We start from the raw sequence: 27,178 nt of genomic DNA on the forward strand, positions 1-27,178 counted from the left end.
ATGGCGGCGCGGCGCGGGGCTATGGCGGCGGAGGGGCCGAGCAGCCTCCTGGCGCTCAGCGCCGCGGCCGTGAGCCGCAGCATGGCGGCCCTGGAGCCCGATGTGTGGGGTAAGGAGGCGAGGGGAGGTAGCGGCATCAGGCACGGGAGCGGGGCGGAGGGCCGGGGGCCGGTCCTTCAGCTGCCGTCGTCTCCTTCTCGCTCTCCGCAGCGCTGCCCGGGCACCTCCTGAGGGGGCTCCTGCCGCTGCTCTCCGTCTTCCGTCTGGAGAGAGCCGAGGCCGCCGCGCGGAGAGCAGGTGCGGCCGGTGGGGATGGGGGGGGGATCGGGGGACCCCCAAAATTAAGCCGGTGGGGAGAGGGTTCCTCGCCCCGGCTCGGAGGGGGGGATCCCAAATGGCAGGGATCCCCCTCACGGACCCCAAAGTGTAGGGATCCCCCCCCCCGACTGACCCCAAACTGTAGAGATACCCCTCAAAGGACCCCAAACTGTAGGGACTCCCTTCATGGGACCCCAAAACCGTAGGGACCCCACACACACACACACTGACCCCAAAGCTGTAGGGACTTCCCTCATGGACCCCAATTTGTAGGGAGCTCCCCCTCATGGAACCCCAAACTGTAGGGACAGCTTCACGCTGCCCAACCAGACAGGGATACCCCTGTCAGGAGGCATGATCCCAAGCTGGAGTACCCCTAACTTTTAAATCCCACTGTCTTTACCTCCTCACATTCAACCTAAGGACCACAAAACACCTTCCTTGTCCTTGCCCGAACCCCTTTTCCCTCAGCTTCCCCCTCAGACAAGCACCGAGGGGCTGAGCTCTGCAGCAGGATTTGTAGCTGGTAAGAAGAGGTGATATGTTTGTGTTTGTGGGTTTTTTATAGGGCTCTCCACGCAGCCCGTCTGGCGCAAGCTGTGGGATGACGTGATGAAAACCAGGCCCCCCAACTCGGAGGTGAGGGAAGCGGCAGGGCACTGATGTCCCGATTCTGCTGTCTGCTGAAGGGTTTCGCTCTGGAGCGTGCTGCTGCTCCTGGTCACTGCTGGCATTTACGTATAGGTGTTTGTAGAGCTCAGAGACGTGGCCCTGGTACAGAAATCATTTGGGGAAACAGTTTATAATGGGACACACAGCGTACGCAGCCTTGATTTCACACCAGTGAGTGTGCTGAAGAAATAAACTCTGTCTTTTCAGATGCAATTCTTAGGGAAACAGAAGATAAAAGCCAGTATCTCCTGTCACACTCACACCTACGCTTGCAAAAATGTGCTGATGTATTAGAAGGTGCTGGAAAACCCTGACAGAAGAGAGTGAGTTTGAAAGAATTGTTTTGTGTACGAAAACTAAAGTTCCATCAATTCAGGATCACAAAAGGATGGTCAACAACCAACTTGTGTAGCCTATAAATAGACACTTGGGAAGAAAATTCCCAAGTTTTGGTTTCAAAACACTGAAATATATTTAAATTAAGCCAAAAGCAGAATGAAAAGATAGTGACAAGAGCAATTCAGTTTTTGAACAATTAACACGGGGGGAAAAAAAATGGATGGAAAGAAAAGGATGCTGAAAGCTAGGAATACAATCTGAGTTGTGCTAGCAGTAGTGTTGTTGGACACTGTTTACCAGTGTAGCAGACAGCAATAATTTGATTTAAACAGAATAAAAGAAATTATGCCTGAGTTTTTGTTAGCGTGGCGCTGTTCAGGAGTTTTTATCCTGGTTGACTCTGAGGTAATTTCATTGCAGAGTATAACCTGCTGGAGGAAGAAGTTCCTTGAAACGTTCTTCTCAAATGTCCTTCACGGTGTCTTGGATGTTTCCTCTGACTGGCGCCTCAACGACCATCATTTCTCACCACTGCTCCACAGTTCACCACACGTCACGCAGCTCACCCTGTGCAACATGCTGCAGGGCGCCGTGGAGCTCACTGCTGAGCACAACCAAAAAGTGCTCGAGAACCTGGCCCACTCCCTGCGGATCCTGAAGTTCCAGCACCTCCTCTCCTCAGACCAGTCCGTCAGGCATTCACTGGTTTTACTTCTTCACCGGCTGATTCACCATGGCTCAGTCAGCCAGTTGTCCATATATTCCTGGCCTGTTCCTGACACGGTTCTTCTCGTTCTCATTTTGAGCATGAGCGCTGGCTTTTGGCGGTCAGGAAATGCTCTTGCCTATCGCAGCAGCCCGTGTGGCCTTTGCAGAGAGGAGGGCAATGCCCAAAGCCAGGGGTCAACACGAGAGCAACCAGAGAGGGAGTGGAGCGATGGGGAGAACCTGAAGGGATCCTGCGGGGCTCTGAAGGAGGCTGATGTGCAGGTGGAGGGGGATGGACAGGGAGCTGGCCCTGGCCAGAACTCCGGCCTCTCCAGACTGAGCTGTCCTCTGCAAAACCGAGCGTGCGAGGAGGCAAGCAGCAAGGTGTCCTGTGACCACGCCAGCATGCAAGGAGGGTCTTCTTGCTGCTCCAAACAGCTGTCCTGTCACCCGGTCCTTCGAAAGTCTCGCAGACGGCTGAAATCTGCAGTAGGGAAGAAACGCCGCTGCCTCAGACGCAGCAGGGGACTGTGTGCTGACCCGGATGACCTGTATGATTTTGTTTTTACTGTTGCTAGAGAAGACAGTTCAGGACTACTTGACAAAAACAGCATCGCAGAGGGAGAAAACGCTGGGAACTGGACTAGTTCCTCCAGTGGATATCCATGCTCTGGCAATGCTGGCTGTAAGAAAAGAGGAGGATCTGCTGGGATCTTTCCTCTGAAAACTGCTCCCCGCTTCCGAAGTGTGTCCACACTTGAATTGTGCTCCATCCCTTTGACTGGGGACATGTGTCGGACTCTGAGTAACCTGCTAAGCTCCTGGGTGTCTTTAGAAAACCTGGTTCTGTCTTACAACGGTTAGTGGTGCGGACAGGACGCTTCCTTCCAGCTGCTGTCTAAGGGTCTGACTTACTGCTCAGGCTTACCCTGATCTTATTTGTACTGGAAGGGGCAGTATTGGTTCCTGATCTTGAGAATGGCATTGGTAGAGAAGTTTAATGAGAGGGAGGACTTGTTTGAGGGCAAGAGGAGTAAGAGAGGACCCTTTATTTGTCAGAGGAAATGGTGCTGAGATGAAAGCATGGAACTGCAAAAACATAGCACATCGGGGTGGAGAAAAGAGAGGTGCAACATAAGCCCAGTAGGATCACAAGGGCAGATGGGGTGGCCAGGAAACAAAACAGAAGATGAACCAAAGCCTGGTCAGATACCAGCTACACTTTCCTGGTGGGGAAGTGAGGTGGGCCCTGAGCCTGCCAGTTTTTCCAGGCTGGTGGATTCCCCTGTATGCAGTCAGTGCTGTAACTTAACCTGTGGATAGGGCGTACCTAGGAGGAACCCCCTGGCAGTTTGTGAGTTTAGCCTTTGACTGCAGTAGCTTGGCTGGACAAGTTGAGCTGAAAGCTCTGCTGTTGGTGGAGCTCCAGCTGAGCGTGCGTGGTGCCTCTGCGCAGGCACATCTAACTCCTCTCTGTACAAACGCTGTTCCAGGCCTGGGTGCGAACATCTTCTGCATCCTCTCGGGGCTCCGGGCCCTTTCCCGACACCCGGACTGCCGCCTCCACGTGCTGCGCGTGAGCGACGTCTTCTCCCACATGCCCTGCATGGAGCTCGTTCGCTGCATCCTCAGCACCCTTCCCCAGCTCCACACACTCTCCGTCAGCTTCGACCTCAAGAACCAGCTGGAGGGGAACGGCCCAGAGGGGAATCCAAGCTGCAGTGATGCAGAAATCCCAGGTAGGAAACAGATCCTGAGCGATGCACAGGATGTGGCAGGCAGATAAGAGTTGTCTTGACATACAAGAATTGAGCTCTGCATTGTCACAGTGGCGTGTAATTAAGTGATTACAGCCTCACCTTCCTGATTCAGGTGGTGGTGGTGGTGTGCACCTCATCATTTCCAGTCTGTGATGCTCTCTGTGGAGCCAGAGTTTTGGACAAAGCACCTTAATGCCACACCAGCCTGCCACAACATTGGCTTTGTACAAGACCAGACCCAACATGCCCAGCAGCCCACAGGGAGCATATCCCACCAGATCTTTAAATTGTTCAGGAGCTTCTGCTGTGCCCATGCCACTGACTGTGAGGCTTCAAGACTTATGACTTTTAAGAAGAGGGCAAGCTTCTCTTGATGGTCACAGCACCAGAGGAGATGGTAGTGCTGTACAAGCTTCTGAGTAAGTCAGGGAGCTGCAGCAGGGTGTTCTCAGCTCACAGGTCTCTCGTCACCCTTATTAGCTCCTGAACAAACAGGGTAAAACTAGTAACTAACCCCTGAGTCAGTATGGAGTGGGGTCAGTGAACGTTGTGGTCTGGGAAGAAACTACAGGTTTGTGCATAAAGGGTGGCCTTTTCTCAAGGACTGTTTCACTGCCAGAACACAGCAGGAATTGGTGGTCTTGCAGGATTCCTGAAATGAGGGGTTTATATTACCACAGGCCTGAGTTCCCATATGGTGCTATGGGGCCAGCACTTGCCACCAACCTAAATGAGACACGTCAGGCACACGGATCCTTGGTTGCCCCGGGACCTAGCTGCGTTGAAGACAGGTACTCCAGACCAAGCTCTTTTATCGTTGTTTGTTTTTCTTGCCTTAGAGAGCTGCCTGGAGCAGCTGGAGATCCGATTCCCCAGGGAACCTCTGCACACCATGTTCCTGCTGCCAGTGCTTAAGGCTTCAAAGTCCCTCCAGCAGTTGTCTCTTGACAGCGCCACGCTGCCCTCTTCCCAGGAGCTCGGGCTCCTTTTGCAGGCACTTAAAGGTACTCTGCTATCCCGCAGGTAGCTTAACTGTGACACAGAGCAGTTCCTTGCTGTGCTCTTCCATCCTAGGAGTGGCTGCTTGCTTTTTAGTTGGCTCAGACTCTGCCAGAGCCTGTTACAGCTTCCTCTTGCTGGCAGTTCTGCTGGGTGAAGCTTCAGTCTAGAAGCAGTTTGGCTGCATTTGTGGGACTCTGCTCACAAACTGCTAGGGAACACCCAGCAGCAGTCCTGAGGTGCTCAGGTGCCTGAACCTCCTGTATCTAAACTCTGGGCTTTTGCCACGTCCATGTCTTGCCAGTCTTTTTAACATGGAACCAGTTCAGGTGGGTGCGTGGCTTCAGTGTGAACATCCTTGGAGTCATGAGAAAAGGAAGTGGGTGTCAGCCAGCCCCTTTTCTGTGCTGAGCTCATGAATGCTCTGCACAACAGGATGGTTTCTTTTTAATTATCCACAATCCAGCACAGTTTATCCACTGCCGAGTAGTTTGTGGGTGTTAGCTGGTTTTTGGGTCAGATTCTTTTTATCCTAAGGCCGTGCAGTACTTGACCTGAGAACTCATTTTGTTTTCAGAGTGCAATCCAAGCTTGAAGAAGCTGAGCTTTCACGATGTGAACCTGGCTGACCACCAAAAAGAAGTTCTGCTTTTGCTTCAGGATCCCGTCTTGCAAGGTACAGCAAGCTCCTGGGCCTTGGTGCCACAGCTGGCTGTTTTGGTTGGCTGGCTGATGTTTAAGAAATGATCTTCAGAAGGTTTGGCCAAACGTCAGTGTCCCAGGAGCAGAGCTGTAGATGCTGGCAGAAGGGGAATGTGTTGGGTTCTATGTGCCAGCAGGGCAGAGAGGATCAACTGCAAAGTTAGCCTGTGCTGCAAAGAGGTCTTAGCTGTAAAAAAAGGCTTTTAACCTGCAGAAGACATCAGCCTTTAACTGGGTCAGCTGGCAAAGCCACCTCCCTGGTGCAGTGACTGCTATCTTCACGTGACAGAACAGCAGTGATGTCGTGTGGTCTGCTGCCAGGGAAGCTTTGTTCTTGCACATGGAGCTATATGCAGGATGTAATTAAGGAATAATGAAGCACACAGGGAGTTACTAACGTGTGGTGTCAATCCATTTCTTCTGTAGAAATCTCATTCTCTTTCTGCCGGCTGTTTGAAAGCTGCACTGCTGAGTTTCTGACGGAAATCATCAATACAGTGAAGAGAAATTCATCTTTGAAGAGCCTCAGACTGCCGGGGAATCGCCTTGGTGAGTGTTGTGGATGTTGGTCATGACCTTGGACCAGCTCTCCTGGAGGTAGCTTCAGGTTGGAGTTAGAACCATTCCTAGCTGGTGCCAAACTTAACAGATGTGTGAGCAGAGTCAGCTTAGTCACCATTAGCTCATAAAATGAGGGGGCTGAGAACTTTTTTTTTTTTTTTTTTTCAGTAGCACTCAGCAATGCACCAGGAGTCTTGGTGCTACAGGGACATTACAGTTATTTTTCTCTGTAGCTAAAGCACGTATCAGCAGGAGTTCAGATCTGCTGAATGCTGATCTGCTTCAGCCTCTGACAGGAATGGATACACCAGCAGATGCACTACTTTTCATCCAGAACCACAGATTTTACCCAACTTTGGGCCTTAAAAGCTTTAAAAACTCATTAGGCACTGGAGGGGTAGGAACTAGTAAAGGTTATTTTAAAGAAGTAGAACCAAACCTACAGCAGGAATTGCCTTTATGGATTACAGACCACAAGAAATGTTTGAGAAATGAATTTCACGTCCACCCAAAATATTGTTTTCTGATCTTTTAATGAAATAAAACAGGAAAGCTTGGGAGCACCTGAAATGCACTTAATTGTCAAGGTTTGTGTTTAAGCCTCTGCTTTTGTCTGTTTCAAAACACAGCTGAATTTTAACTTGCAAAACAAAAACCAGGATTTTTTTCTAGTAAAACAACCTGTCCCATAAGCAAACATTTCTAGCACCTCGAATACTGTTTGGGGGCTGAACTCACTTGGGGACAAACTGAAGATAAGTCCTTTGTGTTGTCAATGCATCTTCAAAGCCACCTTTCTGCACTGCTCCCACCCCCAAAACGCTTTAAATATTGAGGATCATTCCCAGTTTGCATCTAACAGTTGCGTTTCTCCCTTCTTAGGGAATCACAGGCTGGTTGCCCTGGCAGACATTTTCTCTGAAGATTCCTCCTCTTCTCTTTGCCAGCTGGACGTCAGGTATTCTGCTGCTCTTAACACACTGTACTTATTGTTTCAGGAAGTCCAGGAAAAGCCCAAGCAGGGTTTTGTTCCTTCCTTAAGGGAATGTGTGCACAAGAAAAGCTTAAAGAATGCTGCACTGTGGCTAGAGAATGGGCACTTAGAACCTCAGAGATCTCCAGTGTCTCTGAGGCCAGGCCATACTCCCTGAGGGGTTGCCCTGCACATTTATAAATGAGTCAGGCTCCATCTTCAAAGCAGCTTTCATTTTTTTGCTCCCCTGGGAGACTGCTGCATCCCCTCCTTGCTCTGAAGGTTAGAACTGATGGATCTACATACATCTATTCACAGGCATCAGCATGAACAGCTCTGTTCCCACCACCCCAGCACAGGGAGTGAGCGCTGTCATTGCCCCTCTCAGATCCTATGAATGCCTCTGCATTCCTTTCATCATCTTTGTTCTCAACCTGAACTGCTCTTTTTTTTTGAGCCTGAATGGCCCTAAACAGAGGCAGTAACCTGCACTACTGTGTTTATTTTTTAAACTGACATTAAGGGATCATTCCTACTTTATACTGTAGAAGGAAGCTGTATTTTACACTGAAACATCCTCTCATCCTTGCATGAGTAATTACTAGAGGGGGCAAGTGATTTAAACTGCTCAAATTGCAGCCTAGACTCTTAATGAGTTTTTCGTCCTCCTTTTCCTGGAAAGCTCAAACTGCATTAAACCTGATGGGCTCCTGGAATTCACCAAGAAGCTAGAAGGCCACATCCAGCAGAGAGGGGGACGGATTCAATTCACCCACCTCCGCCTCTTTCAAAATTGGCTGGATCAGGATGCTGAGACAGCTCAAGAAGCCCTTCGGCGTCTCAAAGCAGTGTGCAGCGTGGTCAATGACTCGTGGGACTCTTCCCAGGCCTTTGCTGACTACATCAGTGTCATGTGATGGACACAAGAAGAGAAGACAGATCAGCTTGAACTTGATCAGTTCTGTCCATGGCCAGTAAGACTTAACACAGGTAGGGTTTTCTTTCCGTGGTTCAACCAAGGTGAAGCTGTCTTGTTGCTTTTCTGTTCCTTTGAAGAAGAGGTGCCACAGCAAAGCAATAGAGGTGGCCATTTGTGTCAACAGCTGTATTTCCAGTTTGTCTGTCAGTTCCAGTTTTAGACTTTAAATGGGATAGATGCATCAAATAAGCTTCTGTGACATCCCGCAGATCTCTGGACAAGCAGTTATTTATTTCACTGGAGTTTTGTACAAATTCCATGTTGGTTCAGCCAATATCTCATTAATAAATATCTCAGTCCTTCAAAACAGCAGAAACTTTCTAGACATGGACCCTGACAACTTGATCTAGGTTACCCTGCTTTTGAGCAGGGGGGTTGGACAGAATGACAGCCTCAGCCAGTGTGATTCCTGAAATAGGAACTCCTCCCTCCACTTCAAATTAGTAATTTAAAAAAGCTAAATAAAGCTCTCACATTTGAGCTTTTGTTTGGAAAATTTTACTTCTTAAGAAAATTAAACAGCAAGCTGCTTTGTATATAATTTGCAATCATTTATCAAGGTGTCTGGGAAAAGAATTCTTCTTGCCTCTACTCCATATCTGCACTCATTTTTCAGGAGTTTTGAATAGTTTGTTTTGTAACATTTTTATAATAAAAATAGAATTAAGACCCATCATGTATCATGTGTGTGAATTTTATTACTGGATAGTAATAAATTAAAACACTCTGCTAGATCTGGGGATCCCACCCATAATAAAGCAAGTGGTTTTAGAAATGGATTGACCTTAATTGAGCCTGATTTTCTACTGCCTGCGTGTTCTCTCAGGCAAGATGCTCAACATAAAAGCAGAGGGTTTTTACAGACCCTTTTGTTCCTGAGTAATCACCACGGTTCACATTTCATGGCAGAAATGGATCCCGCATGTTTTTCCCCCTGCAGCTTTGAGTAACAGCTATCAGTGGAAAAAATGTGACTGCACCTGGAGTGCTCTAAACCTGCAGGCTTACCACAAAGCTGAAGGCAGGACTTTGAGCAGAAGGCGTATACCGTCAGCATGAGAACCAGCACTGAATCCGTGATCAAGCGCACAAGGTCCAGTTATTCCCAGTGCGCTGCTTCTCAGGCATAAAATACAGCAGCAGAGAAAAAGCCCTGAACTCATTGCTGTTGCAGCAGACACTGACCAGTGCTAAGGGCCTTCCAGCCTCTCAGAAACCACGCTGTTCTGCTATCCCACAGCTGTGTAACAAATGTTTGTGTAACAAACCAGCATGTACTGCTATCCACTGCCCCTTTCCTTGAAAGGGATTAACGTGCCCCCACAGGGGGACAGTAACCTGTTAGGGAATTCCTCGCTGCTCCTCATGGGAGTGGTGGTGAAAGGTGAAGGTGACGGCAGCATCCCACACAGCCTTCAGCACGGAGTCCTGCAGCCCCCGCTTGTCAGCGCAGTGCTTCCACTGCGAGAGGTCAGAGGTGCAGTCAGAGCCCTCTGGAGGGGGCCGGACCTGGTGGCCGTTCACGCAGCGACGACACTTGATCCTGGAACAGAGGCAGCGCAAGGTCAGTGCAAGGTTCCTCAGCTTGTTTGGCTTATGGGTTGTTTAAAAATGCAGCCCAGTTACGTCTGGATTGCCTCTCATCTGCAACCCTCTGACTGGACTATCAGACAGCATCAATTACTGCTGTGCTTCATTTAGACTCACAACCGAACTCTGGCATGGGTGAAAGAGATGGAAGCATTTTGGAAAACCTCTAGTTTGGTTTCTAATGGTGCTGCTCCCTGCGTTTAGCTCTGTAGAAATGAGCCAGCAGGGGCCACAGTTAAGTTCGAGATGTGTTTCCCTTGAAACGTGAGGAATGTTTAGAGCCAATCCCAAACGAACATCCCTGCTACTAACACATCTTTAGCATCGTGTCAAGCACCATGTCAAACCTCCTGAGCTCAGGAGAGCACGCCCTGCTCCAGACTGCTCCATCCTGGCTCCTGCCACAGCCACTGGGTTGTGCTCAGGCTGTCCAGGAGATGCCAGGTTGAACAGCTGCACAAGGGAAAGGAACAGCAGCAGTCCTGCCAGCAAGGCTTGGTGCCACACAGACAAGACACTTACACAGAGCTAAGCTTCGAGTCAGCTTAAAACTAATCCTCTTCACTTCCTGCTTGAATTAAGTCTTATTAACCTTCCCAGTGAAGCATTTTCCTGCACTGTCATCTTTCTGGTAGCTACACCACCACAGGTCTTGGGGGCTGGGGATACAGAAGGAAGGGCAGACAATGGAGCATAGGATTTTTGCCTGCTCAGAGCAGCACTTGGGTTGGCCTCCTGAGCTCTTAGCAGACAGAAAGCACTGGCAGCAGAATTGGGCAAACCATAAAGAGAAGGAATGGCAAGGAAGGACCGAGCTGGGCTCCACCAACTTGGAACAGTTCTGATCAATCCCTCTTTCTCAGTATTTCACAGCCTCCAAACAAAGGCAGCTAACAAGATAGCTTGCTCACTCATCAAGCAAACGCAGCTCTTCTAACATAAAAGTAGGAAGACAGCACGGAACTGCTAATCTCCAGGTGGTTAACAGCTTCAGAAACAGACACTTGAGGCTCTCCCTCTCTGAGCTTCTTCCTGCTGCCTGTAGCAGCACTGAATCAGTAGAATAAAGTGAGGAGTTCTTTGCTGACCCCCTGTGTTACCCCTTATACCACCAGTATACTCACTTGTCATGGGTGTCACTGGTGGTGGTCTCATTCAACGTGAACAGCTCCTTGAGCTCCCCGAGCGAGAAGTGCCTCTCTACATCCTGCTCTTCATCCACCACACAGCTGCTGAGTGCCTTCTTGTGGGTCTGGCGCTGGAATATCTTCTCTTCTATGGTCCCTGTCTACAGAAAAGAAGGTCAGAGTTGAAGCACAGTTGGGATGCTAGGGGAGGAGACGACATTGGGAAGTGTCACAGAGCAAAAGGCAATCAGACATAAGCTGCTGGGACCACTGAGTGCCTTGCCAGACCAGTACGGATGTGAGGCACGTGTTATCAGCTGTACTCTGACCGTGTCCCATGTGGTTACTGATCTAACCCAACTCTGCTTCTCTTGTCTTTCTCTGTGGCTACAGAAGTGGATCCCACTGGGATACAGATGAGGAAGAGGTGGAACTGCCCCTTGTGTCTGGAGCTCACACACTGCACCAGGTGATGTTGATGGGAAGAAAGGGAAAGCGCCTCCTAACAGAGCTGCCAACATACAGAACTTGCACAGCACAAGCCTTCAAGTCATGAAACAACAACCCTGGTGACAGCCCAGGCCACTGAGGTCAAGGCAAAAGTTTGCTCCCCAGTTCCTGCCCAGCCTAAAATTCCTGCGAGCAGCTTTCCTTTCTAGCACTTGCCCAGTTCATCACGAACATCCTTGCCAGAGGAGGCTCAGTAGTATGGGAGCTAACAGCAGCACTGTTTGGTAGGATCAGTTGGTAAGCTACAGGACAAGACATGGGAGAGCCATGAAATGACTAGCATTGCTTAGCATCGCCTGCTTGGACTGGAGCACTCTCACAGTCAGATGCTCCAGGGGCCAGATGACAAAAACCAAAAAGCAGCAAGAGCTGGCCCTGGGTCAGAAGAGCATCAGCAGTGTTTGCTGATTCACCCACACACAGATCAATCCCACGCTGTGTCTGGAGGGAGATGACTACTTCTAAAGCAGATGTACATGGAAGTCAGTATGTTACATTTTTAAAGCAAAAAATAAGAGGAAAAACATTTGTTTTGCAAGCAAATGTAATACAGAGGTAGGGAGGGGTTAGGTCAGATTTGCAGACACATTTGGTAGTCCTAAAAGCAAAGGAGCTGCCTGCTTCCAGGTGCAACCAGGTCAGAGAAAAAGTAGAACACCATAAGGAAGAAAAGGGCAAAGAACATCTATTTTGTCAAAATAAAATAACTATTCATCAAGGAACACAAGTTCACAGAAGAGGTCATCCTGAACAAGATGAAGTGAAGGTTAATGGAGAGGTAAAGGTGAACGAGGGCATAGAGAAGACTTTTCTGAAGAGTAATCACTGACACTCCCATACAAATTGTTCCAGCAGTGGCATTAAATCTTAGTCTGGGCTGGCACCAAGGACCCCACAGGGAGGAGGTGAGAAGATGAACTCACCGAAAGCAGCCGATAGATGTAGCACATCTTCTTCTGGCCGTCCCGCCACACACGAGCCATGGCCTGTTCATCGTTAGCAGGATTCCAGTCTGGGTCAAACATAACCAGCCTGTTCGCCCCGATCAAATTCAAACCGCAGCCGCCTGCTTTGCTGCTTAGCATGAAGATAAACTCAGGGCTCTGGGGAGAAAGGGAGGCTTGGATTAAACAACAGAGGCAGCTTCACCGTACTCACAGCTCTAAGAACTGGCACATCTGCCCACATCTGGCAGGTTCTACTTACTGAGGGGCTGTTGAATCGCTCCACAATCTTCGCTCTCTTTTTAATGGACATGGTGCCATCCAGCCGGACGTATAAATACCTAGAATATACAATGTTTGCTACCATCTGACAGCTGTGACCTTTAGAGCATCCCACTTAGACAAAAATCTTCCCCAAACTGCCTTCTAACAAGGGCCTAGGCTTTAGAAGCTTTTGCATCAGGCTAGAGCTTTTCTGCTGAGTGACCCCAGTAGCAAGAGCACAAGCCACATTAGTTCCAATTCCAGAACATCTGAGGTACGTGACAGGTCAAAAGTTCCTGCTGACAGAAGCTTTAAAAATAGGCAGTTTCTTTTACAGTGTAAGCTTCATGTACAATTTTGCAGGATTAGACAAATGAAACCCAGAGACAAACCTTCTGCTCCTGCAGAGCTTTTCAAATAGGTCCAATGTCTGAGTGTAGTTAGACACTAAAACCACCTTGTCATTACTGGTGCTTTTTGTAACTGCAAGGATGTAGTCCAAAACCAGCATCTTTCCTGGATAAAAAGAAAGAAGAAAGCAAGCTAGAAAAGAAGTTCTAAAATTCCTGACCTTGGAGGGTCACTTGAGAGGACACTACACTCTTCATGGTTGCGTGTTAGGCAGCACATTTGCACTGCTGAGCTCCACAGTACCTGAAAGCTGGGGCTCCACAGATTTGGTGCTGTAGCCAGCAGGGAACAAATCCAAGGCTCCCATAAATCCTTCTTCTTCTTCCACACACTTATCATAAATAAGGGCAGGGTCTAGAAGACAAACAGAGCTCAGAGTCTGTGGAATGCACAGAGACACAAAAAAACACCAGTGTAAAAAAGACAACAAGCCCATTACACCAGTGGAAGAACTCACGATTGCAGAGCTTCTTCAGGGAAGTGATGGAAGAGAGAGATGACACACTGATCTTGCCCTCCTTCAGCTCCTCCACTGGCTTGGCTTGCTTCAGGAAGTTCTTGTAAAGCTCAGCCTGCAGAGGTGTCAGCCTGAAACAGAGTAAGAGCCCTGCAGTCACCCTGTCCCCAAACCAACACCTCTCCTCCTCCATCTACACAGTGGCTTCATTTTAGCTCTAGCACCCCTTTTTAGCTACAGCCCAGACAGCCTAGAACTGCCTCTGATACTGGTGGTGGATTGCTGCTATCTCTGCCCAGAGCTGAGAAAGCAGCTCACAGATACTCAGCGTAGCCCAGGGCTCTGCTCCACACAGCTGCCCAAAGCAGGCCGGTCACCTTGCAAAACCCCCAGCTGTGGATTGTCCATCCCTGCTTCAGGAATTGCAAATGGTGTCAATCTTATTCCCGAGGGTAGCAGTCAGCACAAGCACAGAAGTCACTGCTTTTTGCAGCTTTTTAATCCTTCTTGTTGCTCCCTCACTCAGGGCATAAGCTTTCTGGTACCTGCAGCAGACCACCTGCTCTATCTTCACTGGCAGGTATTTGGAGAGAATGTCCGAAGTCCTTCGGATTAAACACCTGCAAAGAAGAAAACAAAGATCAGATAAGATGCACAACAAAACCTTGTTTTATCAGTATTTTTCCTCATGAGCTCAACACAAAGCTTTGACATCTTATCTCTAGAAGTCTGTGACAATCCAACGCATGGCAGAAGCTGGACACCCACCACCCACTAAGCGGCTTCATCAGCCCACACTACAGAAGCCAGGACAGCCCACTACCTCTGCCAGGCTCCCAGCCTCATGAGATTTGGAGGAATCAAGCATAATCACACCTAAGAAAGCCCAGTCACTTTGCAGAGAAGTTCAGCTCTTCCTCAAACTACCAACAGCATTATCAACTCACATGGCACCAGATCAATGGCATGGACAGCAAACAGGGAAAGGATTTAACCATCACACAACAGACAGAGCCCAAAGCAGTCAGCTCCTCCGGTAACTCAGTAGCCATCCTCTGCCAAGATGGATTCATTGTCTGGCCCACAACACGAGCTCACAGCATATCCTCTAGGGCTCTGGAAATGCCCCATGGAATAGTTCTACCATACTTCAGAAAAGATGGCATGGACTAGAAAAAGTGCTGAACTGAACAACCAGAATTTAAAAAGTGCAGAAACCCAGTTCTGCCAGGAAATATTAAAAATATGATGTTACAAAATCCACAGAAGAAAAGACAGCAGGGATATATCACAGCTCTGAAATCTGTCAAAGGTTGTTAAAGAAAGGAATAATCTCGTCTCCAAACCCATAATCAGTAGGATGAAAAGTCACAGGCTTAAACTGCAGTTAGGAAGATTTAGGTTACACATTAAGAGCATTTTCTAACCGCAAAGACAGTGATGCCCTGGAAAAAGTGTCGTGAGCAATTTGTGAGGTCTCTGGTGCTGAGTGGAAATTAAGTTATGGGATGCTTTAGGTCTACCACCCTCTGCCTTGGTACAGCAAGATGGATTAGAAGCCTTCTGCAGGGCATTCCAGCCTATGATTCCACATATCTTTGGATCACTACCTCGTCTGTAAATCCAACCAATTCACCTTGCAATTCACGCATTTCGTTTTCCTTGTTTGTATATTATGATTGTTACACAATAAAGGAAAGGACACAGACCTCAACACAGCCAGGCACAAGCATTCCTGAACACACTTTGACACCACATGTGGATCAGCTAAAGAAAAAATGCACCTCAAGAAAGAATAAGCTCTTCTCCTAGCCTTTTCTTTCTCTCAAGTCTTCTGCAGGCTGACCCGAGTCAAGGCCATGGCTGTCTCTATAGAGAGGCTATACTGTGTGAAATTCAATTTACCATGACTGTGAGCAGCTAGACTGTATTTGTAATGGGTGCAAAAGCTAAGATTAAAAAAAAAGAAAAAAATGATGATGATAGTACCGCTAAGAATTCAGAAGAGTATCTAGTAAGAGAACTGCCAGCAGATGTGGACACACTGGTTGTATTCATCAACATAAAACAAACCAGATTTAAGTACATACTAAAAATCAGACAAGTAAGATTGCATTTTGCTTGACAAAGGTGCTACCTAGGGATCAAAAGGTACGTCTCTGATGCTATTATCCTAATCCCATTAGCCCTACAGAGCAAACAGCTATGAAAGTACAAGCTGGACTCTTCTGTGACTTGGGCATCACCAGCAAGCTAAGCAACACTGCACACACTGTCTGCTACTCACAGCTGGGTCAGGTGGATCTGCAGGCTGACCCCATCTACGCTGTAGTTCTGTTAATGCAAATGAAAGGATGCTACCTGACTGTTCAGGCACCAAGAGAAAACCAAAACATAAGAGCCAAATCACGAGTCAGTATCTGAGTACATTTGCTCGGGGGTGACTGCAGCTAACTGTGCCATTTCAGTGTGCTGCTTTTCAGACTAAAGATACATGTCACATAGATTCTTAGGCAATAAACACTTGCACAATCACTTACTGAATAGACTTAACTGGCAAGGGAATTTGTTACAGCTACAACTTTAATTTGGGAACGTATCCATGCACCAAGGGTTTATGCAAAAGCTCTAGAAAGAGAAGAGGGATGAAGTTCACCTGTTCACGATGCTGATCAGCTCTTTAAGCCTCTCTTCTCCTTTTTGTCGCTCAGCATCACTTGCATCTGCATCTCTGCCTTTCAAGATGGGTAATTCAAAATGTCTTTTAAATTCCTGTGCAGTCCCTGCACAAACAGAGATGAAAAGGTGACAACTCCTACCAAATAACCTTTGATCAGTACCCCCACAGCGCCAGTTATCATACCATAAAGCATGTGGCCCAGCAGATAAAACAAACTCTTGCCCCATCAGTGTGATTTGGTTTTTGTTCTATCCAGGGAAGATTCAAACAAGGCAGGCAAATCTGTACAACAGCAGATTATTTTCTATTGTAACAACACTGCACTGCCAAAGCTAATAAAAGTTTAGTTAAACCCAAGTCCCATCAGGCACATACTGATTTGCTCACATTCCAACTACAGTTTTACTCCCAGAGTTTATCCTTGCAAATAACAGCGCAGACATTACGTGTCTGTTTCAAAATTATTTGTCATCAGTTCCTTGTTACTGCTCACAGGCTGAAAGTGGGAAAGTGACCACTGCATGCATACAGCTCTGACAGCACTGCTTAGAGTATTAGCCTCATCTCAGACAGAAAGAAGTGCAAGTACAGGGAGACTAGTTTTGCCCAAAGCACAAGTCAAGGGGCAAAATATTTTATTAAAAAATAAAAAATGAAGCACATGGAAATAACACATGCCACAACATATACTGTATCACCATGCTCTAGTCAATTCAAACTCCTATGCCAGATGGGTACAGGGACAGCAGGAGGAAGCTGTCTTCCAGGCCACCTCTGTACTCAATGCAAAAAACATGTCACGTCAAACCCTGCTCTGGACAGAGCCTCCCCCACAAAGGCATCATTCCTGGCCTAGATTGCTACTTTGCTATCGCCTTTGAGCGTTGTGGGGAGTATTGTTACAAGCTGGCTCTTCCAGCTCAGCAACTCCTGCAGTATCTCCAAACACTTATCAGAAACTCCTAGCCTAAGTGGACACATTGGCTGACCAGTATAGCTACTTAAGATCAGCCATGTAGTACTCAGGGTCACGTATCATCTTACCTTAATCATTAATAATCCCTCTCAAACTGTTTGATTCAAATACTTTAAACTGAAACAGAGCTCTAATCACATACAGCCTCTTGACAAGAGGATCTTGACCTAGACTTTTCTAGACTCAAACTGAAGGAGAATTAAGACTCCAGTCTGCAGGTGACCTTTCCTCTCACCGATGTCTTGCTTGCTGCTCTCACCAGTAATCAGGGGAGGCCTTGCCAGCAACCTCCTCCTTCCTCATGTCTCACACGTTTGTATTTCTTACCTAGGATGCCGGAATTAACGAAGTGCACCAGGCTGAAATATTCAAGCAAGTCATTCTGAATGGGGGTGCCTGAGATGAGGACTCGCCGAGGTGTGTTTAAGCTGTTGAGAGCCTGGTATGTTTGGTTTTCAGAGTTCTTCAGTCTGTGGCCCTTTGAAAAAAGACAACACAAATGCAACTGATAAATCTAGTGGTCGTGATGGGAAGCAGCTTAAAGACACTTATCAGGACTGACATGTCATGATTGTTACAATCTGCCTCATAGCTTGTCCCATTCCTGTAACAGAGTAAGTGTTTTACATGTATTCAGCCGTTGTGACACACATCTTTTAAAGGCAAGAGCCTGGTGGGAAACCTGAAGTCACTGTGATGAAACACGGCATTTCCATTACAATATTCCCAGACTAGGGACATCTGAGTCACCCCCAGGTGAAAGCACCTTCCATGACAATGCTGACAATTGCGAGCTCCGAGAATTGTTTCCCAATCAAAGCCAAGGACACTTCCAGTTACCAGCATCAGGCACTGAACTCTTGGCCTTGCATCATCCAAGGTCAAGATCATCAAGTCGTTCACACCATCTATACTCAGAACTCCCAGGCCTTTCCACCCTAATAAAAGGGGTTCTGCATCAACAGCCAGTAATCCAAATATGGGCCCCATTTCCCAATCCAAAAAGGGGATGAGGCAGAAAACAAATTGCTCTACACCAGTGTTTCACAGCCTGTGTTCCACGGCCTGGAAGAACTGGGAGGTAAAATGAAAAATGACTTTCAGGAAAAAGAAAAAAACAGGATTAAGAAAGAAAACGTCTACAAATACATGAGCAAATTAAAAAAAAAAAAAAAAACACACAGAAGTGGAACAAATCTTTTTTTCTTGCTTTGATTTGAAGTCTGCTTCATTTTCCACAAACTGTTACTGTACATACACTCTGTATGTACACACTTGGAACTGCTGAGGCCTCTGATTCCCAAAGGAATGACAAACAAAGCCCCTGCAAAACCCTACGAGACAGCTAGGAAAAGCAGTTCTATTAGCATCTGAGTGTTTTGATGTAGGACAAAGCCTACGTGGAGAGATGCTTGTTACAGGAGCCAGGTTACTTCAGAGACAAGTATTTATTGGGAACACAGGGAAGATGCAGAGCCAAGGACCTGCATTCCCAGCAACCCAGCTGCTGGCCTGCCCCAGGGGCACGGGGAGGTGGAGGCAGTCACAGAATCAGTGCCTAAAAGGCAGATGCAAGTTGTCTGAGTCCTGAGGGCACTTTACATTCCTCACAGCAGTTCCAGCACATACAGAACCAAACCACCGGGTGGCGCCACTTTGTAACAAATCTCTAACTGCCCACAGAGCGAAGAGAGCTGGCTGAGGGCCCCAGCTTTATCATCTCAGGGAGGCAGAGGGCATTTGCTTTTCTTCAGAATCTCTTTGCCCCTCACTAACTGTGAGCATAAATATGTAATGATAGAGGAAAAAACTCCATTTCAGCCATATGAAAACACAGCTTGAGGACTCAGGCTTGGCAAAGCTGGAGCCAGCAGCCAGCAAGCAGGGAGTCAGGCAAGGTCTGCTTGTTCTTGAACAAGCAGCACCTGAGGTACCTCCCAGATCTCCTCCCTCTGCTGCAAGCAGTAGGCTCCACAGAGGGGAAAAGAGTCCTGCCATGGGGGAACCCTTCAAACTCCCCCACAAGCACAGAAACAAGCCTTCTGAGCTTGTGACTCCAAAGAGCAGGGCACTCCTACTCCCCCTATGCCAAGGGAACCTTGGGAAACAGGACTGCTGGTTAACTGGCTCTCCTCAGGTCCTGACCCTAATTCCATGAGCTGTCCGTTGTCCCCTGGAGAAGCACAACAGCACCTTATTACCCCGTCCTCAGCAGGATTCAAGCCTGGACAAAGAGCCTTAGAATATAGAGATTTGGGATGTTACAGCTAGAGCAGCAAAGCGGCCTAGCAGTCAGGGAGTAGGGAAAAGAGTGAATAAAACCTGGGTTCAACAACTGACTTGATGCACGGCCCTCAATCTGAGCAAAAGGGACCATGACAGATACCTTCCTCCACATCACAACTTGAGACTGCCAGACAAGGGGCTGAGGGCAGCCAATATGACACACAAAAGCATGCTGAAACCATTTACCTCAGGAGTCTCCAGCCCAACTTCTTGCTCAAAACATAGCCAAGTTAAAAATTAGTGGGTAGAACATAAAGCTCAATCACATCCCACCTTTTCAGAAGCAAGATTTGTCCTAATCTCAAGAAAACATCAGGAATGTGTTCTCCTTAGAAACTCCCCCATACCTCATCACATATGACCAGCCCAACACTGCCCTTCTGTAGGGCCTCAGCATGAAGTCGAAAGGTCTCATAGGAGATGATCAGGATGGGTGAAGGCACTCGCACACCACGCTGGTTCATAAAGCCAACTGTGAGTGGAAAGGGAGAAAAGGAGAAAGGATTAAAACAGAAAAAGGGTCCAAACTCTGCAGTCAAAATCAATCCTTTTGCACTAAAAAACTAGGAAAACCTTTCCATTTGTTTCAATGCTGCTGAACCCTGACAAAGAGCTGGTTCCTCTGTAGGCATCCTTTCCACCCACATATAGCAATGACACTTCCCCCATAACTGCTCCCATTTCCAACCCCTTCCCACCTCTGCCCAGTCCTGTCCTAGATTCTGTCTGGAGCAAAGACAACACACAGGAACTGCCCTGTCTTAATCACACGGCTGGACTTGGGTTATTGCAAAAGAGCAAGCATTATCAAACAGGCAGTGACCCTATCTAAACATGGTACAAGGAAATTTTCATCAGTCTCCAGAGCTCTACTGACAGCTCACAGCTGCTGTAGGCTTCTTCCAACAGAAGGTTTTGACCTAAGCCAGCCAACCGCACCATTTGTAAACATTTCTGTACCTAGTTTGTGGTCAATTTCTTCTTTGGAGCCTCCGTCAATGGCCAGTGGCTGGATCCTTCCCCCCAGCCATTTCTCTACTTCATTGTACCAGTTTCTGACCAGGCTGGAGGGAGACACCACCATGGCTTTCTCAATTTCAGGCTTGCAGTCTGGACTCTGCCGGAGAAGCGTCCACATGAGAGTGATGCACTGCAGGGTTTTGCCCAGCCCCATCTCGTCTGCCATGATACAGCCATGACTACCAGGGATCCGCCGGCTCGTCACGCACTCCCAGAGGAATTTCACTCCCTGCCATGAAATTGTTCTGTTAGAGCAGGACGAGGACAGCCACAGAATGACAACTTCATTACAGCTTTATTACTGCATTGCACAGGACTGATATTACAGCAAACAACGTATCCGTGTAGCACGTCCCAGGGGATGTACAGCACTCTAATGAGACAGAGGGAAATCACCCAAGACACAGCTAAAATTCAGCCCCACCTGGTCTGAGGAAACGTTACTGCTGCTGACAATTCGTAACATGCACACAATTTCAGTACGTTTTTACTGTGTAGTTATAACTAGCTCCCTAACTTGAATTCCCCAACATTTCTACCCTTGGCCAGGCTAGCTAGGCCCAGGCCATCAGCTAACCTGCATCAATGAACGCAAATATATGTTAAGCATCTTAACAGCACCCAATGGAGCGCCCAGTCTTGTTTCTACTCCCTGATTAACTCTCAGAATACCCTCAGCAACCCTCAAGCCTTCTGCCTAGAAGCACGGAACCACTATGACTCACCTTGGGACTCAAAGTCCAAAGCAGATTTAGCTTCAGAAAAGGAACAGAGCTGAGGTTATAGCTCATGTCACGTGGTAGAAGAGCTCAGCCCGTTTGCTAGGCTTTGACACATAACCAGGACAGATAAAAGGGGAAAAAAAAAAAAAAAAAAAAGACTCTGCAAACTGTTCTATCATGTGATGATAGAGAATTAAAGAAAACCTGGGGCATTGTCCTGGCAATGAGCAAGCTCCCTGCGCTGTCAACTGAGCAGGGAGTGACAGACAACTTCAACACACCGACAAATTCACGCCTGTACTTTCCACTGTTCGGGACCAGAAGACAGACCACTTGCAAGTCATTTTCTTCCTTTCTCAGGCTCTTAAGAGCATTGAAGCTTATTAAGTAATTGTTCAACTGGTTCAAATATACTGCTGACCAAAAAAATGGAAAAAATTGGCTGGGGAACCAGTTCGGTAACCTCCCAGCAACAAGGCAAATTACTTGACAAGGAGCAAAGCTGTACCACAGGCTGGGAGCATCAGCTGAAAAAGCAGCACAGGAATCTCAGCAGGCAACGACTGATCAGTCGGACTAGAACAGAGTCTGCTTTTTGAGCAGCTGTCAAAAAACAGACAATGCGCTTAGGACACCAACGTAACTATCAGTACCTGACAAAAAAGCCAGCAGGCAGGATCTTACCCAAACAGAGTGCCTCCAGCTATATAGCCAAAGGCCAGCATTATGATGGGTCATGGGTTCAGCACCAACTCTGAGACAAAAGAACAACCCAGGAGCAGCCTACAGCGCTCTCAGAGCCATCTGAAGATCTCCCATGCAGGGAGACAACAGGCTTGACCTGCTTAGCCTGAAGATCAGCAATAACAGCTTCCACCAGTGCTGCCTCTAGGCTTAAAGGATATTATACTGCATCTGTGATGAATCTCAAACTCTGCAGATATCTACACTAGATATTTGGGGATTAGCTTTAGCTTCAATATTGTGATGTTCCACATTTTATGGCATAAGATGTTTTTAAGCGCTCTCCACCTGTAAATTCCAAGTCTCCCTAGGTCACTGATGGCTCACAAGCACAAAGGACGCACAGGACTGTTGTAACACTCCCAGCACAGCCTCTTGCATAATGCAGGACACAATATTTACACCATACAGGCCTCTAAGATGATGGTTAAAACAAGCATTTCACTTTGTTTTTGTAACAGACTAAAGTCTGTTGTCCCACGCTGCTAGTTTGTGAGGGCTGTGCAGACCTCACAGTTGGTGAGCAACAATTACAGCAGAGGGACTACAGCTTTCGGAAATGCACCAAGTCCTCCAGCCATACTCTCATGTCCTGGTAGAAAACTTACTTCTCTCTGATGAGGCCGTAAAACACGGCTGAGGACAGGATCCACCACAACATGGACAGGTACTTTGTCCCTGCAGGAGAGAGTCAAGAAAGATGACAGTATGATTACTTCACTCGGCACAGCATGTGTTTAGGTTTTGTTTTTTCTTTAAGTCTCACTGCTATTCTGAGGACTCCTCAGTGGCATAAAGGAAACAACTACCAAAGAAAGTGAAAAAAGGATGAATTCAGTTTTGAGAACAGAGTTGCACAGGCCTCATCTACTATCTAAAGTGTCCGTGCCCTAGAACAAGGGCAGAACATTATTCAGAAAGGCATTTAAAAGTCATTATTTTTTTCCTTGTCTCAATAAGAATACTGTAATTGCATTACTGGAGAGACCTAATCAGGGAACACCCCCTTCTGTCTACAAATATCCCAGCTGACAGCCTTTTAAAAGTTACAATGGCACAGAAGGAACTATGGCAGAATAAAAACCATTAGGCAGCCTAACATCTGACTGTCAGCCATCTCCTTTTTGCTGTCTCCATACACTGATGTTTCCTGAGCCACAAGATTTTCTAAACAGCTTCTACATGTGTGCACCTGCATTCCCTGCAACAGGTTTTAATGTTTGATGAGTGGGAGATCAAACAGGCTGTGGAAGAAGGGAAACAATCTGGCATGGGTGTATGCCTTCCTTTGACTGTTGCCATACCTGAAGCAACTCAGAGGGAGAATACTTGGAACCCAGCTTGCCTCGATGTCCAGATCCCAGCTCAGACAAAAACAGGAAGAAAGCACGCAAACCTACATGTGCAAAGAGGTCAGAGCTAAAGCGTTTGCACAGGTGATGACTCACTTGTCTATTTTCAGCTGTTCGTGGGCACTCAGCGGTGGGGGCTCATATAGAACCAGAGCTCCTTCCTCAAAAGGGTCATGGAGAGGACTCCTCAGCCCTGCCCGTTTGATGCCCAGCGCCCGCAAGCCCGTTGGCCCTGAAAGCAAACAAAGGCACAACTCAAAGAACTTCTTCCAGAAGAAAGCAGAGCCTTGCAGAAGTGTCTGATTAAGTTTGGAAACGGTGGATTAACTGGGTGCAGTGCTAAAGTGGAGAAGACAACAGTTGCAGACTGCAAATCCACGAGGGCACTTGTTTGGCAGCACTCTGCCTGCACACAGCAGGTAGCTCTGCAAAGATGCAGAGGCGAAGATGGAGCAGTGGCACTGCCCACACTGGGTGCAGCAGATGCCAGCTATGCTGGCATACAATAGGACAAAGTAACTTGCAAGGTGACTGACACTGTCACACCAGATCAGAGCCACAAACAGGCACAATGCTTCCCTCTGGGCACCACAGATGCTCCTAGTACTTAAAGGTGGCTGTTTCTCTTTTTTGAAAGACTAGCAGGATTCAAGCTTCAGCAGCTCAAAAAATACGTTTCCATGTACATTGTATGTACTGGGACAGAGCCTCTTTTTGTATCCTCTAATCCAAGCTCAGCAAGAGCTTTATCTTTTGCACAATGTCAAGAAGAAACTTAGACATTAAGAAGTTCTACAGTGTTACAGTTAGAACCATACTGCTGTTACGTAAGCAAGGATATTATTTTACTCTCCGCTGAGCAATAGCAGATGTTTGGCATTGTAGCCAATCTCTCAGAAAAGTTAAAAAAAAATAAAATAAAATAAAATAAAATAGGAGGAGTCCATTTTCCTAGTGTTATATTTTGATTGTAGTTTTGGAATTGAGATTAACATAGAAAGAACACAGACAAATCACTTCTCCTGTCGAAATTCAGCTCAAAGACATCTGAGACAATTATGCTCCCAGGATTGATTTTGCTTGGGAAAGAATCAAGTGGAATCAATTCCCCTACTGCTTGCAAAATGGGAGCGTATCACAAGTTGAGACAACGATGCCTCCCCATCAAGAAAGGGTAAAGGAAGCAATCTCCACTCCCAGTTAAGAGAGGAAGCCAACAGTCACAGAAATCAGCTTTTACAGTTATAGGTCCACTACAGTCTCCTGATAATTCTGCTTTTCCTACAAGCTAAGAACTATGTCAAACAAACTCTTCCAGGGCCGCTCATTTAATATGCAGCCTGGCTGAACATGCCTCCAGACATATTTTATAACTAACGTGTGAGTGACACTGACTGACCCATCTTTCAAAATTTCAGCTGGATAGCGAAGGGAAAGAAGGGGTCAAGAAAAGCTCCTTTTGTTTCTGAGATCTTCCGATCCCTGATTCAAAACCAGCTGAGGCTTTCAAGTTCAAAACTACCCTTGCTTTGAAGATCACCTTGAGACTCAGCACACCAAGCAAAGTTGAAAGAACTTTCTTTTTCACCCTAGCCTTCTGTCTGTTTGTACCATCAGGGTATTATTTAGGTGATAAATTTCCATGGATTAGAATTCATCTTGCTTTTGTATTTGCAATGTGGCATACAACCTCTTGGCACTACATCAAATACATAACCATAAGAATACAAAATCCAGTTCTGAAATGCAGGATTATCCAAACTAAACACAAGTAAGAAATACGAAGACTTTGTTAATACTGGTGTATTTTTCTTTTGGAGTTAACTCAGAGTTTTTGGAACACATGCATCATTCCAAACGAAAAAGAAACACCCACACAGTAATCCCCACAGACATATTTGACAGGCCAGAGCATTACCTATTTTACTGGAGTCAGAGAACACAGACAATCCTTATACCTCCTCATCTTACCTTTATAATTTGGAATGGGGATTCTGAAGGGTTTGGATAAAATGCTGCGGATAAAAGCCTCCTAAGAATTCAAAAAGAAAACATGCTTCAGAAGTTTGAAATCAGAGATTGGTCAAGACAGCAAGCTCAAAATGTTTTTTGAGAACTCAGTTTTGCCAAGTGTTGAGAGTCCCTCTACTCAATCTTCTCAAGCTCCAACCCCAACTATTTTCAAAAATATCCAAAAGGAAGAAAGTAACAGAACAGCACAACTTCTCCACCAGCACCTCCGCTTCTCAAAGCTGTTTTCCTTTGGGTTTTCCAACACATGAAACTGACTTTCTTGACTCCGTCTTCTTAAATCCACTGTCATTACTCACTTCTTTAAATCCTCCCTAACCTCAGTAATGCAGTCAGGCAATTAACACCTGCAAAGGGGCTGTGTTCCATCAGTGGAAGCCCAGAGAGCATAGAGCAAGCAGACAGCACCTGAGACGTGCGCATGGAAAGCCAGCCACGTATCTCAGCACAGTCCTTCACCAAGGCCCTACAGAACTCTTATAAAAGTTTTCCAGTGTAGTAAGTACCCCCACTACATCTCCTTCAGCACGACATGACTGGAACAAGCAGAGGTCCCTCCTAAAAACCACGCAGGGCTTCTGTAACACCTCTGAATGTTACATATAATTGGGATTATATGGGTCCATAGAAGTCCCTGTGCTCCCCATACACAACCCAGGCCAGCAGCACACCCACTCACATGCTGACTGCTATCCATGCAGCGGGGCCCGTTGGTCAGCTGAGCCAGGGGCTTACGGAAGGGCGACCTGTAGCATTCCCTGCTCTCCGTCTCACCACCAGCCTTCCTTCTCTTCTGAGCCTGAAAAAAACAAAAACAAGACAAAACTTGAGGGGCGTCTGGCAAGACAGATGTGCCACTGTCACGCTCGGTGAGCGCCCAACCACACAGAAACCCCACAGCTGGCTGAGCTGACCCCATCGCCACCACTCACCTCAGCTGCCAACGGACAGCACCAGGGTCACCAGACCCTACAGACAAGGCTGTGACCCCCTCCTCATCACAAAACAGGCCCCAGACCCCACAAAAGCATCCCCCAGACCTCAAAAAGCCCCCCCAAACCCCACAAAAGGCAACTTTGCCCATACCAAGCCCCACCCCACAGCCCCCCGAGGCTCCCCCACGACTAGCAGGCGCCCCCCCTGACTGAAACCCGCCCCAAATCCGCCCGGCTCCGCCACCTTTCCCTCACACAGCGGGGGGAAGGCGACCCCTGAGGGGAAGGGTTGGGGGGGGGGGGTCGCCCCTCACTCACCGCCGGCGGGGCCGGCTGCCAGCCTTCCTCCTCCTCATCATCCTCGCCGCCCGCCTTCCTCTTGGCCAGCTGGCTGGGGGCCAGGCTCCTGCGCTGCAAGAGAGGGGCAGGGGGTGAATCGTGAGGGGGGCGCCGGGGCTGTGGTGGCCGCGCTCCCCCTCCTCCATCCACCCCCCCCCCCCCACTCACCATCGCCTCACGGAGAGGGGGGGAAGGGGGGGGGGGGGGGCGCGGAGCGTTGGGCGCGCGCCGTCCCCGAGGCGGGAAAAGCGCGGGCGCGCTGTGGCGCCGCCCCCGCCCCCGGCAGGGCGCTAGGCGCGGCCGAGCGAGCGCCGAGCGGCATCGAGCAGCTCGGTGTGCTGTGGGGGGGGTGGGCTGCTGACAGACTGACAGACAGACAGACTGACTGACAGACAGACTGGCCAAGGAGGGCTGGGGAGGGGCGGCTGCCCTCCCTTTATAACCCTGTTGAGAAATAAAGTGCCGATTCCGCGCCGTTTCGTCTCTTAGTTGTCCTTCTGGCCATGCAGGAGAGACCAGGCTCTGTGAAATGAGCCGAATTTTGTTGTTGTTTTGAAGCATAACAGCAAAAAGCCAAATTTGCTCTGTAATTCAGTTAGTCAGCTGTAGACAGGGCCACCACCACCCTGTGCAGGAAATCCCACCTGGAGCAAAACATGGCCTTCAGGGCAGTCTAACAAACATTTAAACAGGTAACACACCCTCAGCATAGCTCTTAGAAGAAATTTGTCTTTCCTTCCTCCTCCTAAGATGAAAAGGAAAAGAGGGGAGAAGGATGA

The 27,178-nt window shown here is 47.8% G+C and overlaps 2 protein-coding genes across 3 annotated transcripts; one reads left to right on the forward strand and one right to left on the reverse strand.

Annotated features, from left to right (window-relative positions):
• LRRC41 (leucine rich repeat containing 41) lies at window positions 1-8,684 on the forward strand. Its single transcript, XM_032192240.1, has 10 exons — window positions 1-109; window positions 211-297; window positions 887-957; window positions 1,750-2,896; window positions 3,531-3,776; window positions 4,637-4,801; window positions 5,374-5,472; window positions 5,925-6,047; window positions 6,942-7,017; window positions 7,715-8,684. The coding sequence occupies exons 1-10, from the start codon at window positions 1-3 to the stop codon at window positions 7,947-7,949; spliced, it is 2,358 nt and encodes a 785-aa protein (XP_032048131.1). The 3' UTR covers window positions 7,950-8,684.
• On the reverse strand, window positions 8,667-25,859 carry RAD54L (RAD54 like). 2 transcript variants are annotated; one of them, XM_032192178.1, is made up of 16 exons: window positions 25,805-25,859; window positions 25,066-25,126; window positions 23,191-23,326; window positions 22,351-22,420; window positions 20,217-20,505; window positions 19,604-19,728; window positions 17,298-17,448; window positions 15,971-16,097; window positions 13,860-13,934; window positions 13,315-13,445; window positions 13,101-13,211; window positions 12,839-12,962; window positions 12,445-12,523; window positions 12,162-12,341; window positions 10,726-10,889; window positions 8,667-9,554 (listed from the first exon to the last, which is right to left on the reverse strand). In XM_032192178.1, the coding sequence occupies exons 1-16, from the start codon at window positions 25,820-25,822 to the stop codon at window positions 9,353-9,355; spliced, it is 2,043 nt and encodes a 680-aa protein (XP_032048069.1). In that variant the 5' UTR covers window positions 25,823-25,859; the 3' UTR covers window positions 8,667-9,352. The 2 variants fall into 2 exon arrangements, with proteins under 2 accessions (XP_032048069.1, XP_032048070.1); XM_032192179.1 differs by lacking the exons at window positions 23,191-23,326; window positions 25,066-25,126; window positions 25,805-25,859 and adding an exon at window positions 23,047-23,099.
• Window positions 25,860-27,178: the final 1,319 nt, after the last annotated feature.

Source organism: Aythya fuligula, chromosome 8 (genome assembly GCF_009819795.1).
Source record: "Aythya fuligula isolate bAytFul2 chromosome 8, bAytFul2.pri, whole genome shotgun sequence".
NCBI lineage: Eukaryota > Metazoa > Chordata > Aves > Anseriformes > Anatidae > Aythya > Aythya fuligula.